This window comes from Brachypodium distachyon, chromosome 4 (assembly GCF_000005505.3).
Source record: "Brachypodium distachyon strain Bd21 chromosome 4, Brachypodium_distachyon_v3.0, whole genome shotgun sequence".
Lineage (NCBI taxonomy): Eukaryota > Viridiplantae > Streptophyta > Magnoliopsida > Poales > Poaceae > Brachypodium > Brachypodium distachyon.
In genome coordinates this window covers 45,132,448-45,159,069 of record NC_016134.3, presented here as the reverse complement: position 1 = coordinate 45,159,069, position 26,622 = coordinate 45,132,448, and the positions used below count along the sequence as shown (strand labels likewise).

The window sequence follows — 26,622 nt, the reverse complement described above, 5'->3', positions numbered from 1 at the left end:
AGCTGGCACCGAGAACATTGACAACAATCTGCAACAAACCAGAACATATTCTCAGATTAAACATTCTTGTGGACACGTTGCATGAGATGTTATGATTCTCCATGCAATCGTCAATCAATAAAATCTTTGACTCTGCCACGTGTTGCTGACAAATGATGTTCCCTTCGTTATAGAATTCCAAAGAATTAGATGGCATATTGGCATTGCACCCTACCTCCTTTAAGCAGTGCTAGCTAATTGCTCGAGCAAAAATGCCATCATAACTGAAAGATGCCCATTATATTGCTTATGATAACAAATTCAGATTCCATTCAAATTGTTGGTTAATTGCTTTGACTCATAAGCATCATGTACTCACAAAAGAATCTGAGAGCTCAAAAGTCAAAAGTACTGTCTTTGATGATACCATAGTATATTTGACATGAACAGATATATAGCAACAACAAGCAAATAAGCTAGACAAAGAATTTAGCCCTTAATTTTACAGGCTTAAATCTAAGAAGATGCAACAACCTAATTTTACTGCATCCATTACATTACAACACATGGGTAAAAAATGAAGCATCTCATCATTGTGTGTTGTTTCTCTAAGCACCACAGAAGGTCTTCAATCAGCTGGGTGAAGAAGAAATTTTCAATATAAATTACGTTCCTTCAGTGGTAGGTAAAACCAACGCCTCTTTAAAAAGGGAGAACAAGCCAGCAGAGCTCCAAAATATTCCAGTAATAATTAAGAGGGCCACCTATAATAGTTCAGTAAAAAACCCAATACCTTTTTGGCTTTTTCATCCTTTAAGGAATAATAACTGAATCTGATTCATTGGAACTTTATTCCACACACAAGCCACATCAAACATTTCATGGCAACATATAAACGGGGAATCTGTAAGTTTTTTCACTTAAAACTAACACAAATTCTTGGCCTCCAAAAATATTAAGAGTTTTTTCTGAAAAAGCTACAGTACAGTTATTATGGTTTAAAATACTTCCAATCCAAAACTGCAGTAGCTTATTCAGTATATGTATTCCTTCTATATGCTAGACCTGTTGCCTGCATACTTTCGACCAGAGTAGGTAACACCTTCCTAGCAGGCCACCACAAACATTTCCCTATTATTACTTTTCCACATTACAATACCTGTCACCAGGTGGCAAGTTCTGGAAATCAAACAGGTAATTCCCCTTATCAAACCAGAGTTCTGTTGGTCAACTCAAGATCCCAGCATGGTGGCATGCAGAGCTTTGTTGCCATGAAACATGATTAACTGAAACAGTGGAGGAACTTGTTTTTGGAGCCCCAGCTGAACACAACATATTTTCCAGAAAAGAAACAATTTCTGTTGGTTAGAAATTATCCAATGGCCGCCTGGTATATGTCATTCAATTATGCCAAGTAATTGCTTCTACAAGAATGTCAAGGCACTGGTAGAATATGGCCAGATTGATCACAATAATTGTACATACTTTTCAGTAAGAACTTCAAAATTTTGACTCGATTGGATCAAATTATTGAGCAAAAAAGATCGAGAAATGCAAGAACCAAAACAAGTATAATACAGCAGTGCCAAAGGACACATCAAAGATCTTACAAATAAATACCAGTGGTGAGAAGAGGCATAGCATAAAACTGATTCCTAGATCCAAACATTCACAATCGTTTTACAACGCCTGATCTAGACACAGCACACAGGTCCCAAAAGTGGTATAATACACAGGAGATGTACTTGAAACCTAGATTTCTACAAATACTCTCAGACTTTGACTTAGATTATTAGTCCAGAAGTACATCAATTTGTTGGAACCCACAAACAGGACCAAGAGTCAATCCTACACTGGAAACTGCAGAATAAATTAACGATGAAACCTGCTGACATATAACTTTATATGCTTAAGATGACCCATTATTAGTGGGCAAAACAATGCAGAAGTCCTTATATCAGAATCTGACCAGATAAGTTAAATTAACTGCAGAGCAAATAAGCAAGAAGCATGATACTTTACAATATTTATGAGAATCTACAAGAGAAGACTAAAGATGTACAAATGACCTGCAAAGTGCTTTTAAGTGGCCTGCAGCAATGAAACCAACACTAGCCAGAGGTCATACTCAACCTTTGAAGTTGGATACTTGGATTGCTATATAAAAGGCAGACCAATTCATTGCATCAGTAGTTTGATCTGAGAGGAGCACAAAGTCAAAAACTTTTAGTGCCACCACTCTAACTTCAAGGCTAGTCCAAGCTGAAGGTTATCTGCAGGCAGAGTGGAAACCATGGTCAGAGGGAAGGTGCGGATGCGACGAATTGAGAACCCTGCCCACAGACGGGTAACCTTCTGCAAGCGTCGAGAGGGGCTTCTCAAGAAGGCCAGGGAACTCTCAGTGCTTTGCGATGCTGAAGTTGGTGTTATCATATTCTCCTCTCAGGGAAAACTCCATGAACTGGCAACTAATGGGTGCGTTTCCAAAATCCATTCTACATAGTGATTTTCTAAGTCTATGACTTCAACTCTGAGATGTTTTCCTTTTGTTCACAAAATGCAAGAAACATGCAAAGCTTGATAGGGAGGTACCAGAGTGATGTGGTAGGAAGTCAAATGCAAAACAGAGCTACAAAGCCAGGTCTGCCTATTTACCTTGTAAAGCTTGAAAACATTGTAATATTTGTAACAACTTGAAAGGGGTGTATCTAGTAAAAACTCATATGTGGGAAGTGGGAACTAACATATTAACTATCCAAGTGAGCCACCAGACGGGGCTCAGGGTGGCTCACATTTTGACGCAACTGAGAGGAGCACACCAGTAGTCCAGTACACACTTTTGTTGGAAAAAGAGATGGGTTGTTAAGTAAACAAACAACATATTTTTATTCTTACACTAAATAACTGATTTTTAGCTTGATGGCGATACCAAAGATACCTGATGCAGTTTTGCACCATATAACAGGTAGCAGAACCTGAGATTTTATTGGTAAGGGAAGAGATAGGTCACCTACAGCACGGTCTAAGGTAATCTTCCACTTTAAGATGGATGGTTACATATCTTGCATTAAGAATGAATTGCAGTAGCCTAGTGATAAGTGAAGGAAAGCAGGTCCACGTATGGAGGAGGAGCAGGGGACATGACGCTAGATAAATTGCACAAGCTAGAAAAAGGTCTTGAGCAATGGATTTGTCATATGCGATCCACAAAGGTAGGACATCTGTTCTCCACTTTTTTGTTCTTCTTATTCATTCGGTGTGCAATTAACTAATATGAAATACCTCCAATCAGATGCAGATCATGCAACAAGAGATACAACTTCTTGAAAATAAGGTCAGTCTCGAATCTCGATGTCTCATATCCTTGTCCTTATTCCACAAAGGTCCTTTATTTAATTGTATATTTTGTCTCTTCACAAGAAAAATAAATAAAGCAAATCAAAGTCTATAGCAGCAAAGAAGTGTCATGTGAAACAGAAGATCGTAATACTTATATCAACTACGGAAGGGTAGATTTTAAAATTTTGAAAACTTATGAGATACATACTGTTACCTTGAAATGTATCATTAAAACTCCGAGTGTTTATTGCTAATGAACTTTCGTAATATTTGCTTCGCATTTTTTTTAGTTGCTTGACCTTGCATACCAGACACTATTTGGGAGGGTCAAGTAGAAAATTTAACCTCTAAGATAAAGGTTTGATTGCAAATTCCCCTTAGCCTCTCAAGGTAGCAGCAAGGAAACAAGCCCTCAATTTGTAGGAAGTCAATATTACCACCTCTGTCAGATCTGGAATAGAATTTTTAAACCCTTTTTGGCGAGATTACAAGGCGGCCACAGAGTACCTACGCATAGCATACTCACGCTAACACACATGCAGACGACCTACGACCTACTCACTTCATGTCTGCACGCGCTGTCACACTTAATGAGTATGCTAACCACTAGGCTACCAGCCCAAGTGTATTTCAAAACAAATGTGCAACTAGAATTTCATCAAAATGATTAACAAATGGCCTAGTGGATAATCAGATTAGAACCAAAGGGGTTATTCTCTCTCCCTAAAAAAAATGAGTTTCTGGTTTGTACTTAACACCCAACGACAGAAGTTTAGGGATCATATTGGCACTTCTCCCTGTTTAGAGATGTGACACAGCTGTTATACTATGATATTTTCCTCCGAAGCACATAATGTATGAATAAAGTTCTTACTGCAAAGCACAGTCCTACACTGGTAAAACAATCTTAGAATTATGTCTTATTGTTTTTCCAGTATAGAAAAGAACCTTTAAAATTCAGTTTTATAGTTCCTATAGCTATTGCACTTTTTTGGCTGGACTATGTATATTTAATCAATGTTATAAGAAATACTACGGAAATATATATTCTGATACTTATCAGCTAAAATTTACACGACTCTGAATAGTTTTATTGTGCACGTACAGAATATTCAGTAGGGTCCGCCCCTACTATTCCTGTAAATACGTGTACAAATGCTGATGATATGGTATGTTCATCATCTTTTTTATTTCCATTGTGCAGGTGAAAGAACAGAATGAACTCATGAATATGCACTCAGTCTTTCTTGGATCTCCATATTCAACACATCCATTTACCAATGGAAACTGTTTCTTCTCAATCTAGTTTGAGAACTACCCAAGCCATCGTCATTTGGTGTGTCTCCAGAAAATGTTTATCTATATTCTGTCACTCAGAGTGCAAGCTGTACTGAATATTTTTAACCCGTATCAATTAATCTGTAATGTATTCTGGTGGTCCTTCTGAATGAAGGTGTATCATGTATTATTTTTCCAATCCAAGTAACTGGAAAAGTTTCTTGCATGCCATAACATGGTATGCCAGCATAGAGGACATGGGGACTTCATATGATAGCCCTCTAAATCACGTTTTAACCATAATACAAATGTGACGAATGTGAATGATTGTAGCATGTGAACTAGTTTCACTGGTCCATTAGAAATTTCATACAGACAATTACAACCCTATCCCTGACCTTGTATCGCACCAATTCTTGCTTCATGTCGGTTAGTAAAACATGACCTAACGCCAGTGTGTTCACATTTGAAAATCAGTCCTTGTTACCCTACATAGTTCACTGCAAATTGAACAAGGAACAAGATGACAGGGCAAGAGCAGAGGGGACGGAGGAGGAGGAGCAGGAGGAGAAGGGGGACACGCGACACTCACAGGAGCGTGATGAGTACGAAGAGCAGGAGCGCGGCGACGAAGGAGTACTTGACGGCGGCTGCGAAGATGGAGGCGGAGATGAGCACCAGCTGCAGCAGCAGCGACGCGCCGGCCCAGACCAGCGCGCCCGTCAGCGCCACGGCCGCGGCGTTATCGGGGCCCGGCGCGAGCAGCTCCCCCAACGGATCTCCGACAGCGCCGGCAAGGAGGGAACCCCGCGCGGCTTCTCATCCCCATTCTCCGCCGGTGGCCCCCCGCCGTCGCCGCCGCCTCCGGAGGCCGCAGAGGCGACCTGAAACCGGCACAAGCGGATGCCGGACGGGGCCGTAAGCTCTAGAGCTCTGAGCCTCGGGAGTGAGCTAGGGCGCGGGGGTGGAAGTGGAACCGGAGTTCGGATTTGTGCCGCCATGAGAGCTGGAGCTGGAGCAGAGCACGGGGAAACAGAGAGTCAGAGACGACGTGTCCAAAGGGGAACAGGATTGGGAAGGGAACTGACGAACTGTACTGGGCGTAGAACTACACGCCGTTTCATCCATCCGATTAGAAATCAACGGTCCTGATGCACTAGTCTCTTGACCGGTCAACGCCCCGGCGTAGCAAACGATTCGATAACCAGTCTGGTTCAAATTCAAACCCCGATTACAATTGCATAACCCTGGCGCCTTTTTAATCTCCCCGGAACCACCTGCCCTGAAACCCACCGAGCTCGATCAAACTCATCAAGACTCCATCGACGACGAAACAACCACCGTTCTGAATCTTGATCATGGCTGGCCGCGGTTCGACGAGCACATGGCTCGTCCTCTTTGTCGGCCTCCTGGCCGTCTTCCTGGCCCCATCACACACGTCAGCGGCGGAGATCAAGACGAGCCCGACAGAGCATGGCTTCCGCCTGCCGCTCCCCAACGGTGTCACCGGCGCCGAGAGCCTGGCTTTCGACGCACAAGGGAAGGGGCCCTACGCCGGCGTCTCCGACGGCCGCGTCCTGCGTTGGGACGGCAGCGCTACCGGATGGACAACCTTTGCTCACCACGAAGACTACAGGCGGATCCCCTTATGCACAGTCCCCATGGCACCGTCCCACGAGACAGAGAGCATCTGTGGGCGTCCGTTGGGACTCGCGTTCCACCAGAAATCAGGTGATCTCTACATCGCCGACGCCTACAAGGGCCTCTTGAGGGTCGGTTCAGACGGCGGGGAGGCCGAGGTGCTCGTCACCGGCGTCGATGGCGTCCCGTTCCGCTTTGTGAACGGCATCGATGTCGACCAGGCCACCGGTGATGTGTACTTCACCGACAGCAGCCTTACATATCCGCGAAGGTACGGTACAAAAAAAGACAAATTAACAAAAGCATTTATATTTGATCTGATTTTGAGTCTGGCATGCACAGATTCAATACGGAGATAATGATGAACGCGGACGCGACGGGGAGGCTCTGAAATACGAGGCCCGGACGAAGCAAGTCATGGTGCTAAAGGACGGCCTTCCATACCCTAATGGCGTCGCCGTCAGCCATGACCGGACCTACGTGGTGGTGGCGCACACGGTGTCGTGCCAGGCGCACAGATACTACCTGCAAGGAGCCAAAGCCGGGCAGTACGAGCTCATGGCCGACCTGCCGGGGTACCCGGACAACGTGCGGCGGGACGGCAAGGGTGGCTATTGGGTGGCCCTCAACCAGGAGAAGGCCAGGCCCGATATGGCCAGCATGGGTCCTGTGAAGCACCTGGTGGGTGTCCGTCTTGACGAGAATGGCGTGCAGGTGGAGGTACTGACGGCGGCCAAGGGTGTCACGCTGAGTGAGGTCTCCGAGAGGAACGGCAGGCTCTGGCTTGGCTCCGTTGAACTTGATTACATTGGGCTGGTCTAGTGTCTTTTTTTTTGTAAATACTAGTTCATGTTCATGGTTGTTGCCTTATTCGTTTGTCTTTTAAAATAAGAATTGTTATAGTTTTCGTCGTGCCAAGCATCTGCTGTGAATTGTGAAAAGAGTTTGTTCGCAGAGAAGTTTGTTTCCTAAATTATACTCGGTGAGAGACATATGTCGGTTTGGTTCCCAGGCAAAAGCTAAACTAGCCTGGCCCAGCAAGGCCCGACGTTTGGAACCCAAAAAAATCCTAGCTTTTCAGGGCGAGCGGGCCCGACCGGGCAAGAAAATCCTTGCCCACGAAGGAGAGCGAGATTGGCTCGCCTCCGATGGCAAGAAAACGCTTCGCGCGAAAAAAAAAGTCACCGCTCCTCACGGAACCCACGACCTCATCCTCAACAGCTCGTACCGATTCCTTCGCTTGCCTGGATCTTCTCCTCCGTCTCGATCCCTCCTCGCCTGGATCTTCGAATCGCCTCTCCATCCCAATTCCTACTCTTCTGCTTGCTGGATTTTCGATCCTCCTCTCCATCCCGAGTCCTCCTCTTCCCTGGATCTGCGCCATGGACTCGGTGCTCTCCCCCCCCCTTTAAATAGAAACAGTCGCTGCTCTAATTCATCGCCAAGATTGGGGCTGGAGTTGAAGAATTACACAAAATCGGTCAGCTCGTCTGTCTAGAATCTTCTGCGAGACCAGCTGCAATTAGCAGCCCAATCCTTCAGGTTCGCTCACATATCCCACATACTTTTTTGTCTATTTTCTGTGATTGAGGTTGATGGCCATCGGTCTAGTGTATTTGCTCTCTCTCTCTCTCTCTCTTTATTTATTGTTGGTTGTAGTACCCACATTTGAAACTAAAAGTGCGTGTTAATTAGTACTGGTTGGATGTGTTAATTAGTACTAGTTGGATGTTCTTTGATGCTGTAGTTTAAGGTATGCATACATCAACTTCGTTATGAGCGCGAGAATTGAAATGTAAACCACCGAATTTTCTTCCTTTTAAATCAACGTTGCCTTGTCTAATATTTTCTTTGATTTCGTACAGTACTAGTAACACTGTGTGTAACCTATGTTCATGTTTCAGTTCATCATAGATGGACGACAAGGCAGAAATTAATAGAAAAGTTGCATTCTTCAGTGCATTTTTAGTGGCATACTGGACATTGATCATGTATCTACACAATTCTAGTGACCTCGTAAGATATTCATTGCTAGAGAAAAATAAAGAAAGAATGGCATATCTACGGAAATTATACTGTGGTGAGGAAAAACATTGCATCGGGGAATTGCGTATGGAAAAATCGGTGTTCTTCAAACTATGTCATAAGTTACGAAGTTTGGGATCACTTAAGGATACCTGGCACTGTACCATAGAGGAACAAATTGCCATGTTCCTCACTACAGTAGGGCATCATAAGAAAAATATCGATATCAGTTTTCATTTCACAAGATCTGGCGAGACAGTGAGTCGTTACTTCAATCAAGTGTTATTTGCAATTGGACAACTTGGAACAGAAATGCTTAGACATCGCACGTTCGACATACCATCCAAAATTCAAGGCAATCCATGATTTGATCCCTATTTTAAGGTATGCTGGTCTTGATCTATCTTTTTTCATGTAAGAAAACATAGTCGTACGGTAGTTTGCTTACTTCTTTCACCATTGCATGTATAGGACTGCATTGGAGCTATTGATGGAACCCATGTTCCATGCAATGTTCCATCACGAATGGTAGACAGATTTCATGGCAGGAAACCATTTCCTACCCAAAATGTTCTTGCTATGGTTGACTTTGATTTGATATTCACATATGTTAGTGCTGGGTGGGAGGGTTTAGCACACGATTCAACCGTTCTAAGACATTCTCTTGAGCATCCAAATGGCCTCCGAGTCCCGGAAGGTTGGTATGTGCTATCTTTTACATACATACCTATAGTAATGGAGAGATTAATCAATTCTGCTTATAATGTCATGTTAGGTAAGTATTATCTTGCGGATGCTGGGTATGCAGCAAGGAGAGGATTCCTACCACCTTTCCCCCAAACTCGATATCACTTGCGTGAGTGGAGGGGGAATAGAGCCCGTACACCAAATGAACTTCTCAACTTAAGGCACTCATCTCTCTGTACTACCGTTGAGAGAGCAGTTGGAACTTTAAAGAATCGATTCAAAGTTCTTACAACTAGACCTTATTATCCTTTTCCTTCCCAAGTACGACTTGTTATAGCATGCTGCATCCTTCACAATTGGATATTGCTAAATGGAGGACCCGATGAGCTAGTCTATAGTGAGCAGAACTGGTTCGATCATTATCCAAGATCAGCTGGCCGTGTCCAACGAGATTTGTGTGAGGAACAAAGGCAAGTTCTGCAAGAGAGGGACGCCATGGCAGATAGCATGTGGAGAAACAGACATAATGTTAGACGTGGTTAATGTGTGTTGCTCAAATTTATGTATGACATTACTGAATGGTTTATGTATGCACCTTAAAGAATGGTTTATATATGTTTTATTTACTCTAGCAATGTAGCGTAATTTTATTTTAAAATGAGTGTAGCTTCTTTTGCATTAGACCAATTCCCAAATGCCAGGCATCTTATGGATTCATCATTCAAATCATTATAGAGTCAATTAAATGTTTCTGCAGGAATATGGCAGGGAACAATGTGGTGTGGCAGCCCTAGGTGGTGGAATAAATGCTTAGATATTACAAGGAGGTCCAGGCTGAGGGGAGACAACTTGTATTTAAAGAGACACATCATGAGGAGTGTGCAAAACAAATGGATGCAAAGTTTTCCACAAACTTCACACACCGGCAAGTTTACCACAAATTCCTCAAGTTGAAAGGTTAGTGGAAGGTTATTTTAGAGGCAAAGAGCTTAAGTGGCGCCAATTTTGATGATGTCCATAAGATCATACTATATGATGAGACCGAAGTCGTCCGGATGAAAAATGTGAGAACCGTGTCCAATTTATTTTCAATTTACTTCCTTATTTAATCTTCAGTGCATTAACAATCATGTTTCTATACTTTGTGTAGGACAAGGACAAAAGGGCAAAATACATAAATGTGCCCATTAGTTGTTTTGATGAGATGGAATTTATATTTCAATACAAGCATGCCACGGGCAAATTCACGGTCCTGCAAACACCATTTGAGAACACATGTGCTGAAGACAACGATTTCATCGGTGATAAGAGTGCAACCAATGGTGAGGCTGATCCTGGTACACACTACGACTTAGATTGCTTTCCTGAGGAGTCGAACAATGAAGGTAGCTCTTCAAAGCGTGCTACAGGTGGCAAGCGTGATAAAGGTAAAAGGGTGAGGCGTGATGATGTGGTTGAAGACATGACACACTCTCTACGTGGTATGTCTGAAACCATGCGTTTCACGCATGCCACCCACCCAAATGAGAATTTATTCAAAATCATTGATGATATGGAGGAGTACCCTCTCTTGATGCGACTCGCCCTACAGACAGCTTTAGCCACCAACGGAGATGTTGCTGTCATGCTAAAGGGAAGACCGATGCCTTCGATCCAAGAGTATGTGAGGCAATGGATGCAACAAAATTCATCTTCGATTTAATATGTTTTCAGCCAAACTTTAGGATAATAATTTGTTCTTGGTAGCCTTTTTTCCTTGAAGGAAATAACACCCTTGCATGATGCGTAATTTGATTCAGTCCGTAATAATAAGCTTGCTCATTTATCTTTCGAGATAAAATAACTGTGATGTCGAAATATTTGTTACAGAAAATTATCTTGAAGCTGCAATGATTTTTTTTGTCAGAACCTATGTAATATTTAGTTGTATATGTGCACACACGGACTGAAATTAGTTGCTTGCTCTCAAAAGTAATAGCTCACATCCAAACAACCAGCCACTGGCTCTTGCTAGCAAAGCCAAAGAACCAAACGTGCAGACAGGGCAAGGTCAGCGTTGCCGAGCTATGCTAGCTGAGCTAGCTCAGCAATGGGCCAGCTGAGTAAAGGAACCAAACGCATAGTGTTCTCGGCAAGGTCTCGTTTGTCTGTTGCCCTTCGTACGCGTAGGCTACACTCTTCGCTTCGCAAAGTGCTTGGGGTTTTGTTGGTTCTTGAGTCTTGATGCTGCTGTCAAGGATCGTGTTTTGGTCCAGTCTCGGTGTAGCAATGCCCTTCGATACCAATGCTGCCATGTCTCGCTGTGATGGCAAAACTCTCTTCAGCCGGTGAGGTTGGTGGCAACAACGTTGTCTCGGCAGAACAATGCCCTTCGACAAGATTACAATACTCATTGACATGTCCGTGTTTGGATCTCTCCCCTGGACCGCTGAGCAAGCAAGTGAAGTTCGTGAATCCTGGGTTTACTTGGCAATATGACGCCACTCGACAACGCCTGAGGCACTCCTCTCTTGTTTTGTCGGAGATTGTTTCTGTGCCAGTGGTTCTCTTTTTTCGTTCGACTGACTTGGGTGTTTCTAGTCGTCTGCTATCCCCCTTGTTCTAGATTTACAGTTTGCACATTCGGACGTGGTACCCGCTGGCTTGTGGCGACGCTATTTCTATGAAATTTTAGATTGAAAAGCATTGCTCAAGAGATAGCTGCCGGCTTGTGGCATGATTATCTTTTCTCCCCTTTTGTAATCATAACTCTTGAAGTAATATATTCAGGTGGGGATGCTCTCCCCCCGTTGATTGCCTCAAAAAATTACGAAGAGCAAAGTAAAATCAACAGAAAGGCCCAGCCCATAGGGAAAGAAGATTGCAAAAGGAACCTTTAAAGATTGTAGAGGCCTCAGAGATACATGAATCGTCATTTGATGAAGGTCTTGGAGTCTCAAGCCATCCGAATGGATGGAAAATGCCGAGTTCATCACAGGACCTTGACCAACGCCTGGTACGGGAGTGACATGCGGTTTGTAAAGGTACATGTTACATAGTCAGTAATCAAACCTTGCAAAGTGTCAACACAAAGAAAACTATAAAAGGTATGCAATCATAACTATATAATGTAGCATCACGTCTGAACCAAGTTTGAGGATCAAACTCTATAACCTCCTTGCAAATGACAAGGACATTTGCTACAACATGAAACTTATGCATCCACCTGATCAGTGAGGTTCAATTTCCATGGACAGTATGTACTCCAGTAAAAATTTTAAGCCGAAAAGCACACAACATAATGATCGTGAACATGTTTTTGACATAGAAGCAGACCTAAAAAATTACCTTCATGGTTTGGTAAAATCAAAACCTACAACGACATCAATTCCAGGTGTCTTGGGTTGCAGAACAGCATTCGAGAGGTTACAGCACTTGATCTGAGGTACAGCTAAATCCACCACTTCATCAAACTCTCTTTGTTGGAACAATCAGCAGTTTTGTGATCCCTCATGTCCAACACAAGAATGAGGATGTTAGAAAGGCGTGAAACTAAAAAGGCACAGGAAATTGATTTATTTGGTTGAATATCAGAAAAGTAGCCATATGACAAATTAGCAGCCTGTAAATAGACCAGACAAAGTGTGTTGCAGAACAGAAATTTGCTTATAGCAGCGTACATAATAATTGGTCAGTAAATCATGTAATGGTTTAGCTTATTCACAGCACCTCATCTAATGGAATAAAATTTTGGATGTGTTGACACCGGATTTTGGGCCGAGAGTAATGCAGGAGTCAGCCCAGAATCGCGTTAGCAAAGTACCGATCCGAAGGGAAGAGATCGGCTAAGGAAAAAATCGGCAATCGGCAAATCTTGCGTCATCGGCTATTTACTGAAGAAATCGGCAATCGGCAAAGTTCAAGACTTCGGCTGTTTTCCAAGAAGAAGGAGATCGGCTATCTAGCAGAAATGACGGTTGACGTGCCATGTCCGAGAGGAAGCAATGCGGACTCGAACGAAAAGGGAAAGCTTGGAGCCAAAGTTATCATCAAATTAGACTTGCTTTAATATTTCGAGTCGTGTTCTGTTAGGACTCGTGTCGGACCCTTGGTATAAATATTAAACCCCGGTCATTGTAAAACGCCTACACACACAATCAATCAACAAACAACCCAGCCCCGTGCCAAATCGAGTCCAGTCGAGTCGTCGAGTTCTTTCAGTGCTTGAGGGGGCTGCATCGATCCGTCGACCTACAAGTTGCTTGTAAGTTCCGGCACGATTTGTGTCTTATATTATCAAGGCTGCATCGGCATCGACCGACCTCTTGTGATTCTGGCACAAATTAGTTATCGTTTCATCTGATTTATTCTATAAGGCTGCATTGGCTTGACCAACCTCTTGTAGATCTATCTTGTGGAATAGTTATCGGCTCTATTAGATTTGGCATATCTAGTAGATTCATCAAGTTACCAGTGTCGTTTATTTGTCAATGCTTTATTATTATTACAACACTTTTTGCCTGATCAAGATTTATAAGTTTGGCCTTAGATCTTTATGATTTGAATCGTCTTCATGCTTGCACATGCTTATTCTATCATTATGGTTGTTTTCTCATGCTTATCGGCTAAATCTTATCGATCTTGATCGTTACATGCTGTGGGTTCAAGGCTTATCTAGATGCAAGTAGGTGTGAGGGTTAATTTAGAGCCGCCAGCCGTTAGACCAGCTTTGCTTTAATCCAAAGGTTTGTTTGTGTTTGGATATGTCGAGTTCCTGCTTCATGGACCCCGCATCGGCTAAACAGCCGATACGGTTCTGCTTTCACGAGTAGCGTGTGTATGTGGATCTATGTAAGTGATAAGTGTTCTAGCTTTATGTTGCTGAGTTTATTGAAGCCCGCTGGCCGTTAGACCAGGTGAACGTAGATTTGGCATGTTTAGCGAAAAGGGTTCGTTAAGACCGCCGGCCGTTAGACCAGTTTTAATGGATCCCTGATCATCTATTGTTTGGATTAGATTCATATGCATGATCTACCTTTCTATTGTCTTACGCCTTAACGAATAGTTGGTGCATATAGATCTATTTAAATATCAAACGATCTAGCTTTGTTTACTGGTCTGTTGAAGCCCGCTGGCCGTTAGACCAGGTGAATGCAGATTTGGTATGCTTAGTGAAGAGGATTTACTGAAACCGCCGGCCGTTAGACCGGTTTTAGTGAATCTCTGATTGTTTAATATTTAGATTAGATTTGTATACATGAACTATCCTTTTTACGTTGTATTGCTTAAGATAGGTCGGCTAAGTGTCTTTGCTATCATTGATATTTTTATATAGCCGTTTTATCTTAATCTTTACTGTTTATTTATTCTCGCGCACGTGATCGGCAATCTATACTGTTTTAATTGATATCATACAAAATTGCCGATTTTGATACTTTTACCGACCAGCTGCTTTCGGGAATCGGCTATTTAGCCGTTTGCTGCTTAAATTGGCTCTCTGAGCCGTAAATTCGGAACTGTCTGGACTCACCCGGCATGTTCCGTCTTAAATTACTGATCTATTTTCTCTCTTGTCAATTGTAGGTCAAATTGACTGGCACGCTTTGGAGTTGTCCGTGCACCCGGTTGAAGCCACGCTTTCCATGAAGATTTTTTTTTTGCTGAGAAGAGAGAGGCCGGTATATATTTGGTGGGGTGCGTCGGGGTCGTAAAACAGCCAGGCGGGCGTGTGAACGCAAAAACGCCATGAATTCGGAATTTTCTCTTCTTCGAGCGTAGGATTTTCAAACGCGATTTCAGCAAAACGGACGGGCCTCTGCGCAAAAAAAAACGGACCGATCACAGGATTTCGGACGACGTGGATGGTCTCCCTGAACTCGAAAATTTTGGTAGTTACAGGTCTTGGAATTTCATAATACGGGGGCCTTGGTGCAAAAAACGCAGGCACGGTAGAGGAGGGGCCTGGGCGGACGGAAAAGCGATTTCAGCAAAATGGAGGGGCCTCTGCGCAAAAAAATCGGACCAATCACAGGATTTCGGACGACGTGGATGGTCTCCCTGGCCTCGAAAAATTTGGTGGTTACAGGTCTTGGAATGCACTCGTTTTTGCAATACCAAACGTAATGGACCAAGGAGTGAGGAGCGCGCATATCCAATTTTGATTACTGCTTAGCATGACAGTGTTTCAAGCAAAGGATTCCAGAGGTCCTCCGATTCTTCAACACTCTGTGCTCAGATCCTGCCATATTATTTTGGGTGTCCTCACACGAGACGCCACTCACAACACCGAGCCATAAAATGGTTCATTAGGAAGGCAGTGAGCTTATTACACAGACTTAGCAACCTCCTTCAAGCGTCACAGGTAGCGTGACACCTCTCGAGCTCTGTTGAGTGTGTCACTGCAGAAACTTCTCTTCTACTGAACAAACATAATAACTCTTACTCCTAAGAAATTGTGGCTGTACCTGGGTGATCAGCAATGCTTTTTTTTTTAGCATCACGGAGCTTTCATTAATCAGAAACAGGAGTACAATCAACCCAAGTTCCGCTAGGCGCCGATTCCGCGCCGATTAAGCGCTAGCCGAAGCCCGTCGCGTCGCCCATCTAGGCGGGAGGCGGCACCGGCCTTGGGAGGTCGCCGGTGGGGGAGGAGGAGCTGCGGGCGCAGGCGGCGGCGGGCGCGTGTGGGAGAAGAGGGAGAGATGCGAGAGAGGCAGAGAGGGTCTGAGGGTTTAGGCTGTGTTTGGTTCCAGAGTGGGGTGGAATGGAATGGAATGGTTCCGTTCCGTTCCGTTCCATTCCATTACATTACATTCCATTTCACTAGGTTCAAGTGTTTGGTTGAGAAGATGAAATGACAAATGAATCTTGTTTGGTTAAGGAGATGGAATGGAATGGAATGGTTCCATTTTGTGTACGGTTGGGAGGATGGAATGAGATAACATCGATGCAATCACCACCGGTCAGGTTACCATTGTAAACTGGAGTATGGATGCAACCATTAGAGAAAAAAATCAACATGTTATTTGCATTTATCAGCATCAACAATTTTTTTACCACCGAAGAAGCATCCTGTACAGCAGCCACGGCCATGGAGATCCATACAAAGAGATTGGGACGAGAGAGGCAAATACACATGGAGAAAAAATAATTTAGACGATTAATCAGATTTACTCATCAATCGATCAATAGTACTAGCTAGGATGTTCCCATCGCCGACCTCCTCTCTCCGTCGCCAGCAGAGCAACAAATCCAGCAGATGGTTTCTCAAAAAACAAATCCAGCAGAGGGGGTGGTGCTACAGGGAAGCACAGAGGGGCGGATTGAGAGGCACAGCGGCAGAGGGGCGGGCTAGATGAAATAGCAGAGGGGCGGTGGCGCGAGGGGAGCAGCAGAGGGGCAGCGCGCGAGAGAGAAGAGGAGGGAGGCGAAGCCGTTCAGGAGAACCGCTGCCGCAGCTTTTCCCCGCCGCCCACAGCCGCTCCCCATCGCGTGCAACAGCTCCCCGCCGCCAGCAGGTGAGGAGGACAGGATTCTAGTCGCCGTCGTCGACCTCCGGCATCCGTGGATCTTGCCGAGACGGTGGCCCGGGAGGAGAAGAGCATGGGCGGTGAGGAGAAGAGCAGGCGCGAGAGGAGAAAGAAGTGAAACCGAACCATTCCTTGTTTTCGGAGGAACGAGGTGGTTCCGAATAACAAGGGAATATTCCTTCTGTGGGAACCAGTTGGTTCCATTCCACTTTGACATATTCTCTCAACCAAACGCACGAATCACTCTCAAATCTAAAACGGTTCCATTACATTTCACCTCGTTTCACCAACCAAACACTACCTTAATGTGGACATTTGGGCCTTCAAATGGGCCTATTTCCCTTTTTCCCCTTTTCATGACCACTCGTTTCGTTTTTTTTCTTTTCTTTTAAGTATTTATACATGTTTTATTCATCGCCTAGAAAAACGCCTAGAACCGCCTAGGCGCTAGGCAGTGGGTCACCGCCTAGAATCCGCCTAGCGCCTAGCAATCAACAATGCTATTTGTGCTACTCTCCTATTACTTAACCCTGTTTCGTATGTGCATGTCCTCTCCTAATAAAACTGATTTATACCATACATACAATGAAAAAACTGCTTATACAGAACAAAAGACACTTAAAAATTCTGTTGTCACCAACAGATTCTTACTACACATACTGTTGTCACCAACATATTCTTACTACACATACTTCCATGCTATTTGAACACAAACCTTTGGCCGATGTCCACAATCTCCCGGACAGGATTGCACAAGTTCTCGATCCTCGCCCATAATAAACCTACCGGTGACCTGCCGCTAACAGACTTTAGATGTTGACAAATCCTATCTAATTCATTTCATTAAAATTAGGGGATGAAATAACCATCGCCCAACAAATTAGCCACTCGAGACCTTTTCAGTGGAAGGGAGGGATAGGCCGTGTGTTCGGTCCCGCCCGCTCATCCTTTCGCCCTGAAGAAACGAAAGGCACATTTTTGCGCCCCCCACCCACCCCCAACAAATAAATTGTGTGACCGGATCAAACAGCACAGCATATACCAATGCACAAAGCACAAATCCACTCATCTAAATTCACTTTAAATCCAAGGACTCCAATGACTCACAGCAGATACTGATACATACAAGCTGCTGAAACTGTCTGGCCTAAATAGATGAGGCATAATAAATAGATAGACATAACATCTTTTTTGCTTGCAAACAATAGTCAAGCAATTGATGGTGGAAAGACAAAGGAGGCAACATGACCATGCATATCCCCGCTATCATCAGTTCTGCATCTCATCTCCCTCATTCTGCATCTTATCTTCCTTTGCAGTGTCATCTTCATCATTCTGCATCTCATCTGGCGACAGGTAATATCTGATGTAGCCCATCTCTGCGATCTTGTACTCGAACACTGTGGGTTGTATGGATGAAAGGCTGATAGTCACTTGATCAGACAGGGTAGACGCCTTGGAGAAGGAGTTCATGCACCTCAGGTCAAAGGTCAGGGAAACCCGTTCTTTCAACTTTATAAGGGTAAGTTCTTTTGTGCATTGATACAAACATGACCCATTAAGTAGTGCAGATACGCATAAACAGGATCCACTCTACGGTATTTCTTAAAATAGTAGTTGAATGGCACAGGATACTAAAGATGCTACTCCATATGATAGAACCAATTGAAATGTATAGAATAAATAAACAGATGTAATCTGCACTGCAGAGAAGCACTTCACCCAGATTTTACAGTTAAGAAGGAAATAGGCAATGACTAAAAAAACAAACGCCTAATTCAATCCTATTTACCAATACCAATGTAATCAACCAAATGAAGAGCGTTGTTCCACTTTATGAAATATGTAGACAAATTAACAAATCCAGTTATACAGACTAAACTAATACTCCCAACACAGAAGAGCAACATTAGCAAACAAAGTGAATTAGCAACTCAACACGGTATAGTGAGACAACGAAATTCTAAGGCAGTATGCATGCATGTTCTGATAATCTGGTGTGTACCCACCAGACAGGCTAAAAGGTAACCTAGGTGAGGAACCAAGAATGCACGCTTGCTAACAACATTAAGGCATTAAGAATCGACAACACATCACTGATATGATTGTTCACTGGATTTCATGTTACAGTCACATACAGATATTCAGAGGATTATATCCATTCCAATTTGAGGGGCTAAGAGGTTCAAATCAGTAAGTACCTTGTCAACAGTTTGGGTCGGCCTGCAGACAATTGATGAGCTCCCAGTTTTTCCCCCAGTGAAGAAGCTGACACGCTCCTTATCCACCGAGATGATGACAACTACGGCAGGAGATGGAAATGGTTCAGGTACAGAACTAGAATCCTCCAAGCGCAACAGTAACAGTTAGCCTTATAAATCACCAGGTAAAATCTATGCACCAGTGTCCCTCTCCCCGGAACTGAGCTTGTTGCAGATATCCATAAACATGGCAGAGGGCATGCGGACTATGGCCTGGTACTTGGATTCCGGGAATTCATTGATTTCGAAGGGCCCGTATTCGATGTCCACGCGATTGAAATCATTATCCAAAATCACACCATCTGTTCATTTCCACAAACCCAAAATCAGCACAGGGCCAGGGCAAAGAGCAGCTAGCGCAAAAGACGTGCGGGTACTTACTGGGCGACTCGAACTTGAAGGCAAGTATGTTGAACCTGTCGTCGACGGGCTTGATGGTGAGGGTGTCGTCGTTGTTGGTGCAGCGGAAGGCCTTGGCCATGTCGGCGAGGCTCAGGCCCACGGAGAGCGCGCGGTCGCAGTGGTAGTGATTGATGGCCTCGGCGCGGAGGAGGAGCGCAACGAGCGCGATGTCGCTGCTGTCGAGGGCCAGGACATCGAGGCCCCTGCTGGAGAAGTTGAAGTAGGCCTCACTGAACAGGTCGCTGATCGCCTCCACGAGATTCTTGAAGAGGGTCGCGTGCTCCAGCCGCACCTCAAAAATGGTGGGGAACTTGGTGGCGGCGCTCCCCACTTGGACGGACATGGTGGCGGCGGCGGGAGAAGATGGGGAAACCCTAGCTAGGATCTGGGCGGGTGTGATGAGGGGTTTGGGAGAGGAGAGTGGACGCGGAGCCAGAAAAAGGGAGGGAGAAAATTTTGGGGAACCGCCTCCCCTCCGTCTCGCGCCGTCCCTCCAACCAATTTTGAATTCCTTTATCTGAATTTAGTTTATTCCTAAGTGCTTAAAAGTGCTTATGCACTTTTTGGAAGAACCGGGCGCGGGTTCGCCCCCGTCCAATGTTTTTAGGACAAGGAGTGCGTCCGTTACCTAATTTTCCACCTTCCACGCGCGCCGGCTGGGTCGCGACGCCCCTATCCCCTCATTTTTTTCTCTCTCCCCGTTTCCCCCCGTTCTGTTCGCCGCTCTGATGCTCTCTCCTTCTCGGCCTCTCCTCTCTCGGTGGCGATTTTCTGGTGATTTTCCACGGCGTGAGGGGTCTCGGCGGTGCGGGTCGACGGCGAAGAGAGGCACGGCGCGGGGGTAGAGGGATCGTGTTCGAAGGAGGCGGGATGTCAAGGAGCTCACCGTCGATTTTCTCGCCGCGGCTTCGTGCCGTGTCGCGGTCAGTAGGTGGGGGCTCGTCGTCTGCATGTCGCACGGCGCGGCGGCGGTGGCTGCAGGAACCTTTTCCGCTTGCTGATTCGAGCGCGGCGGGCGCATCGACGACGGCGGGGCGCAACTAGGTCCGCGGGTGCAACGACCAACAAGCACAGCGATTTAACTACTCACGGTTAGTTTCCCTCCCCCCAAGCCAGCATCTACGCATGCTGCTTTGATTCCTCAGCGCTAGATTTCGCGTTGCCATTGCCCTTACTAATTTTGCGGGAGGGTTGGTGTTCATTTCGCCCGTTGTTTTTGCGGCCGCAACGAACTCTGGTGGTTTGTGATGTGGATATGCTGTTAGTGATGGGATCCCCTCAAGCTATGGTGGTGGAAATCACTCCCTTGCCGGTTGCCGCTGGAACCTGTGAAGGTGTTCAGAAGTGTGGAGGAATTGGAGATGATGCAGCTGGGAAATCAAGCAGAGGAGGAACCTGAGAGTTGCTGGCCGATGGCAGCTTAATGCGCTGTAGATGAAACATGTTGTTCTGGGCTGAATAGCAGGCCGGTTTTAATATTTCCTGTTTTGAAGACTTTTTGCTTTCTGCTACCCAGATTTTGCAATAGAAATTGAACTGGGGAGGGATCCCTGATTTTCTAAAATAATATGATGTTAGTGCAGAAAATTAGAGCTCCTTAGAGCTAAACTAGGGGCTTTAGGTTAGGTCAGTTAGCTTTTCCGGAGGTTTGCAATCAAAACCCCCTAAATTGCGTGTAATACCCGTAGACAAGCACACTCTGGCATCTTGCCCTTGTGTGTTCCCTTGTTGTTGTCAGATGCAAGTTGTACCTACGTGTTCGTTTTTGTTAATGTTTTGTAATTTACATCCAACATTGGCAGATTAGAGGACTAGTATCCTCCATGGGTTAAGACCAAACATTTTTCATTGGGGGCCAGTTATGATGTGTATGCATTTTCTGTCATGCGACACATCTAAATCCGATGCAACATCATCCGGCCATCGTCCATCTGTTTTCTAGATGCAACCCTGTGTTCTTAGTTGTAAATTTATTGTTCTGCTCAGAAGTAGTTCTGCTACTCCTCCTGTTTTTGGCTTTGACCGCCTCAATTTTGTTAGGCACTTTTTTATTCAAAAGATGCATAAGTTGGCTTTGAGATCCATATTTACTTTGATTTTTGCTTGGGAATGTATATCAACTTCTTACCTGTTTGGTTTGTTTCAGTCCGGCGGCCGCATCGACCACGGCGAGAGAATTGAGGATGGAGGGCACATCGAGCACACGGAAGGGCGCATCTACTGTCTCATTGAGTTATCACGGTTAGAGTCTCTCATATCCTTCCCGAAATCGCCCCAATCTAAGCTATTTTTCAGGAAATTTTCTGACAATCTTTTAGGCTCTAGGTTTCCATCCCTAGCAGAGAAGGTCTAAGAGCTAAGCTCGTCAGATTTGCTTTGTGACTTTGTATTGAATAAGAGCCTGCAAATACATAATGGGCAAAGCCTCTTGGAATCGTACTAATTTGAAGTTGATTTTAGTCTCTGACAAACTTTTTCAACCCTTTCTTGCAATTTGCATGACTGATTAGGCAAACTTTGACTAGGAGCCGCTTCAAAATGCTCGTGTTATTAATTATAAGTTGTTTTTAGTCTCTTTGTGCATCTTTTTCGACTTTTCTTGAATTTTGCGAGACTGATTAGGCAAACTTTGGCCAAGTGTTGTTCAAAAGTCTCGGTTGTATTAATTATAAGTTGTGTTAGTCTCTTTGAGCAACTTTTCCGACTTTTCAAATTTTGCATGACTGGTTAGGCAAACTTTGGCCAAGAGTCACTTCAAAATGCCCGGCTGTGTTAATAATAAGTTGCTTTAGTCTCTTTGAGCAACTTTCCTGACTTTTCTCAAATTTTGCATGATTGATTAGGCAACTTCGGAGAGGAGTCGCTTCAATTTTTTTTTTTGCTTTGTCATATGGTCGCTTTTCTTTTCACTAATTCTTAACATGCTGTACGCGCAGGCTGCTGATGGAATTATTGTCACAGAGGCTCCCAATGAGATAACTGGTGTGGAGCCTGCCATAGAGAAGACGGGGACCTCCCAGGTTTTTATCTAGACGAAGTTGCTTTGACCAAACAATACTACATTATTAAGAGACTGAAAGTTGCTGTACATCATAGAGAAGTCGCTTTTTAAAATAGTTGCCGTAGAGAATAGAAAATTTGCTTTTCCAAAATTGCTTTTTCTGATTTTCTTTTTCTGTGAATAATAGAGAAGTCGCTTTTTAAAATAGTTGCCGTAGAGAATAGAAAGTTTGCTATAAAGAATAAAGAATTTGCCTTTTCTGTATGGAATAGAGAAGTCGCTTTTTAAAATAGTTGTTATAGAGAATAGGGAATAGAAAATTTGATTCCAAATTTGCTTTTTCTGTACAAAATAGAGAAGTCGCTTTTTAAAATAGTTCCTGTAGAGAATAGAAAATATGCTATAGAGAATAGAGAATTTGCTTTTCAAACTTTACTTTTCCAAATTTAACGTAGGATCTACTTGTTGCCGTACCCCTTATTTGCTTTGTCGATTCTTTCTTGCAAATTATAACTCCTTAGTTTTTTTTTCCTGTTCTACAGGTGGTTTCAGCAGGATGGACATGTGTACGCAGATGATAAGTGTAAGGAGAAGCAACAAATATGGGACAAATAAGATGTGTACAGAGCTATGTATGACCAATTTTACTGAATTTGTTGCTCTACTGAATTTGCTGACCAAATAGGTTGCAGCGGATGATCTTGTGTGGTTGTGTTGTGCTTTTATCCACTTTTTTTGTGTCGTGCTGTGTTGCAAGGGGTTTACTTGAAGCATGCCTTTTCCTCCAGACTTAGATTAATTTCACTTCTGGGTTTAGGGGATATCAAACATGCAAAATTTCGTGTACATTGGATTGCAAAACAAAAACCCTAAGCAACCCTTTGAGAACTGCTTTTTCTGCATGTAGAGGGGTCAATACAAAATCCAGTAAAGTGCCGACTCAGATTTCAATTCAGGGGGTAGGGATATGGATACATGCAAATTTTGTCCAAGTTCTGGGGTTAGCAGATTTGAGAGAACCATTGCTTTCATGCCTATAATGATGTCTGTAGAATCTGACTCTGAACTTCTTTTTTGCCTATGTTCTTCTTCTGTTTCCTTAATCTGAACTGTATAGTATCGTTTTTGGATGCAAATCTGAACATCAGAATGACAGTGTTTTTACCTGCATAACCAAACACTTACGGGATAGCAACTTTTGCGTTTGAAAGAGGTCAGGGCCCTTCTTTTCAAAGTCTAGATGCAACAGAAGTATAAGATGAAACTGTAGTTGTGAAGGAGATTTTTGGGAGGAGGATTTGGCACTGGACCTTGAATCTTGCCTTTTTTTTTTTCTCTCTTTATTGTTGCATTTGGGTAAGTACAATTGATAAAAAATCTGCTTTGATGGAGAAAAGCAAGTCAGAAGAAGGGGGGCTGGGAAGGGTTGCTTACGATAGGAGCAACCTGGACAAACTGGCCGGGGGAGGTCTGGCCTGGGGCATAGGCTCAACGTGCCAGGCGCGGGGGGAAACGGTGGGAGTCCAGCTAGGCAGGGATGGCAGAGTGCCAAGCGCGTGCGCTCGTGAGGAGGACAGCAATTTCCATTGCAGGGAAGGGCATCTAGAACTTTCCATATTTGGGTGTGCATTCTAGACATTCTTATAGTGCACATGCACCCGCTAGTCCTCTCCTTATTTATTTTATGCACTCGTTTTTGCAATACAGCAAACCAAAGGATGGAGGAGCGGGCAGATCTTTTTACTAGTGGAGTCACATCCCGTGAAATTCAAAGGTTTTGTCAGAGTAATAATATACTTCCTCCGTTCCAAAAAAAACATGCAATTCTCGATTCCTGATAACTCAAACGATTACAACTTTGACCAAATTTATATAAAAAATGCTGACAATTATGATACAAAATAAGTATCAATAGATTAATAATGAAATATATTTTGGTAATAAAAGGAATTTCCTTCATCTAGCTATTTTCTTAAGTCCCTTGGTTGTGAAAGCAGGATTAAGTAAACCTAGTTATATTCACCTACCGTTCCTTTGGGTTCGATATTTAAAACTGGAAGTTTATCTTTTGGTGAAGTGATACAACAATTTTTTTCTATCTGTGCGCTTGCGGATAATCTATCTTTATTGTGTGTATTTAATTTATACGAACAAGCATTTCTGGCGCCATTGCTGGGGAACGGTAGTTTTGCTGGATATTAACTTAGAGTATTACTTTAATCTTGTATCATACTTTTATCTTTTATCTTTTATCTTTTTGATTGTTTTTTATTTATCTTTTTGATTGCTTTACTTTATAGTTTTTACTTTTTTGTCTATACTTTCTATTTTTACTTTACTTCTATTATGGAATCAAAACTTTTATATCAATATGGAGCACCATCGGGCTCATATCATAAACCAGCTGAATCTACTAAACCTATTTTATCTTCTGGTTATGAGTTACGTCCGGGGTTAATTAAATTAGTTTAGGAACACACTTTTTCTGGTGATGAAAATGAAAACCCCTATTCCCGTTTGCTTGAGTTTGAACAGAGGTGTACATGCTTATACATCAAAGGCATGTCCGATGAAACTTTAAAATGGAAGCCTTTTCCTTTCTCTTTGTTAGGTAAAGCTAAACGTTGGTACGATCATCATATAGGGGATAGTCAAGGGGATTGAGAATCTCTGCGCTCTAGTTTTTGTTTACAATATTTTCCAATTCGTAGGGTTGTCAAACTTCTAAGTTTTAAACAATTAGAAGATGAAGCTTTAGGTAAGGCTTGGGAACGTCTTGATATGATCTTAAACTCTGGTCCCAATCTTGCTTTGCCGGAACCTATGATTCCCAATCTTGCTTTGCCGGAACCTATGATTCTTCAGTACTTTTTTATGGGCCTTAATAATGACACTATGCAATATCTTAATTTGGTCTCAGGAGGTTCGTTCATGCATACCACTGCTCGACAAGCTAGAACCATTCTTATGAAATTTTAGATTGTCTCCTGAAGAAAAAGAAAAGATGTTAGAAGAACCTGAAACAATTGAGCGTTTGCTTGAACCATCTCAACCTTGAACTACCCATAGAAGAAAAAGAGGAAACTCCACTTTTTGATTTTTATGCTTGATATTGAAGATGTTATTTTTGCTGATTTTGGAAATACTTTAAAATATCAAGTAGTAAGAAAACCTTATGAGAAGTCCTTATCAATAGAAATCTCTTAAAAGAAATTATGAAAGAGTTGATTTCTGTCATGAGTTTTAATGGATAGAAGAGTCAGAACTTTCACCTAATATAATTGGATTAGATACACCTTCTATTTCCATTAAATGTCAATTTAATAGAAGACCTTTTGATACTCTGTATAACCCTATAATAGGAGTCAATATTATGTATGCTCTTTTTATGCAAGATTATGTTCAAGATATGTCTTTATCCTTTTTGGACATATTGTTCCAAGTTTTGGAATTCTACATGCTTTACCTATTATCATAAATGGAATACAAGTCCAATTGAGTTTTTATGTTTTTGATATCAGGGAGTTTAATGTTTTAATAGGACAACCTATAGGAAAGTTTATCTTTTAAGGGGAACCAGGGAAATTAGATGTTAGTCTTGGGAAAAATCTCACGTTTTCTATACCCTATGCTCATGCTTTAAATACAACAACAGATCCTTCCCCTAAGACAAAGTTAATAGAGGAAATTAAGGATGTCTCTTTTGATGATCCATTAGATTTAGAAGAAGATACCCAGTTTTTCATCGAAGAAGAGGATGATGAAGATCTCTAGTTTGGTTTTGATAATTGATGAAACCTTTGGACTAACCTTGTGCTTAAGTGTGATCAAGTAAAGGTTGTCCATTCCAAGTGAAGGAACTAAGATGATCATGGTGGATGCATGGAGATGATCCAAAAGATGATCGAGTGCTTAGGACTTGGAAAAGAATAAAGAGAAAAACAAAATGGGCTCAAGGCAAAGGTATAAAGCAATAGGACCATTTTGTTTTGCACTCAAGACATCATAGAGGGTGTGAGTGATTTAGGATTGATAGCTGAACTATTAAGAGGGGAACTCTTTCAGAAACTTCGGTCATCATGTGCCTCTAGGTATAATCATCATGTCAATGCATTAGGACATAGAGTGCTAACTTGTTAACCCTTGCAAAATGTCTTGAAAAATGCTAACACACGTGCACATGGAGAGTACACTTTGTGGTTGGCAAGTTGGAAGCAAGGGTGAAGAGAAAAGTCTTGTATGTGCTGCTGGAGGTGCATCGGACGCTGCACCGGACGCACAGGTTGGTGCGTCCAATGCAGTCCACCATAGCACGGTGCGTCGGGCACCACATCGGATGCATCACGTTCGTTGCATCGGACGCGTCCGATGTGGGTGTCGACGTCACCCCAAGGCAGCTGTTCCAGTTGAGTTGCATCGGTGCGTTCGATGCAGTGCCATCGGACACGTCCGATGTGGATTTGAGCTCTCTGGACCGTCATCGGACGCATGCTATTTATTG

The 26,622-nt window shown here is 43.3% G+C and overlaps 2 protein-coding genes, 1 long non-coding RNA gene and 1 pseudogene across 4 annotated transcripts; 2 read left to right on the top strand and 2 right to left on the bottom strand.

Annotated features, from left to right (window-relative positions):
* Positions 1–1,860: 1,860 nt before the first annotated feature.
* LOC100840046 lies at positions 1,861–5,483 on the bottom strand. Its single transcript, XR_732723.3, has 2 exons — positions 5,189–5,483; positions 1,861–2,252 (listed from the first exon to the last, which is right to left on the bottom strand). It is a non-coding gene; the product is annotated as an uncharacterized LOC100840046 (long non-coding RNA).
* Positions 2,273–5,484, top strand: LOC106866592 (agamous-like MADS-box protein AGL8 homolog). The gene is made up of 3 exons (NM_001317874.1): positions 2,273–2,454; positions 3,278–3,313; positions 5,052–5,484. The coding sequence occupies exons 1-3, from the start codon at positions 2,273–2,275 to the stop codon at positions 5,482–5,484; spliced, it is 651 nt and encodes a 216-aa protein (NP_001304803.1).
* A 470-nt stretch (positions 5,485–5,954) lies between these two features.
* Positions 5,955–7,059, top strand: LOC100839744 (annotated as a pseudogene).
* Positions 7,060–17,508: 10,449 nt separating this feature from the next.
* LOC100838825 (proliferating cell nuclear antigen) lies at positions 17,509–19,514 on the bottom strand. 2 transcript variants are annotated; one of them, XM_003576945.2, is made up of 4 exons: positions 19,100–19,514; positions 18,859–19,020; positions 18,659–18,759; positions 17,509–17,993 (listed from the first exon to the last, which is right to left on the bottom strand). In XM_003576945.2, the coding sequence occupies exons 1-4, from the start codon at positions 19,461–19,463 to the stop codon at positions 17,727–17,729; spliced, it is 894 nt and encodes a 297-aa protein (XP_003576993.1). In that variant the 5' UTR covers positions 19,464–19,514; the 3' UTR covers positions 17,509–17,726. The 2 variants fall into 2 exon arrangements, with proteins under 2 accessions (XP_003576993.1, XP_024310725.1); XM_024454957.1 differs by having other exon boundaries at positions 17,509–17,912.
* Between the last annotated feature and the right edge of the window lie 7,108 nt (positions 19,515–26,622).

What these genes read in the sequence shown, in the direction of transcription:
- LOC100838825 (XM_003576945.2), bottom strand. Translation starts at nt 19,463, where the DNA reads ATGTCCGTCCAAGTGGGGAGCGCCGCCACCAAGTTCCCCACCATTTTT. An exon ending in CTTCAAGTTCGAGTCGCCCA is followed by an intron (nt 19,021 to 19,099) that starts GTAAGTACCCGC and finishes GGAAATGAACAG; the next exon opens with ATGGTGTGATTTTGGATAAT. An exon ending in CGACCCAAACTGTTGACAAG is followed by an intron (nt 17,994 to 18,658) that starts GTACTTACTGAT and finishes TTGTATCAATGC; the next exon opens with ACAAAAGAACTTACCCTTAT.
- LOC106866592 (NM_001317874.1), top strand. Translation starts at nt 2,273, where the DNA reads ATGGTCAGAGGGAAGGTGCGGATGCGACGAATTGAGAACCCTGCCCAC. An exon ending in CATGAACTGGCAACTAATGG is followed by an intron (nt 2,455 to 3,277) that starts GTGCGTTTCCAA and finishes AATCAGATGCAG; the next exon opens with ATCATGCAACAAGAGATACA. An exon ending in TACAACTTCTTGAAAATAAG is followed by an intron (nt 3,314 to 5,051) that starts GTCAGTCTCGAA and finishes ACCTAACGCCAG; the next exon opens with TGTGTTCACATTTGAAAATC.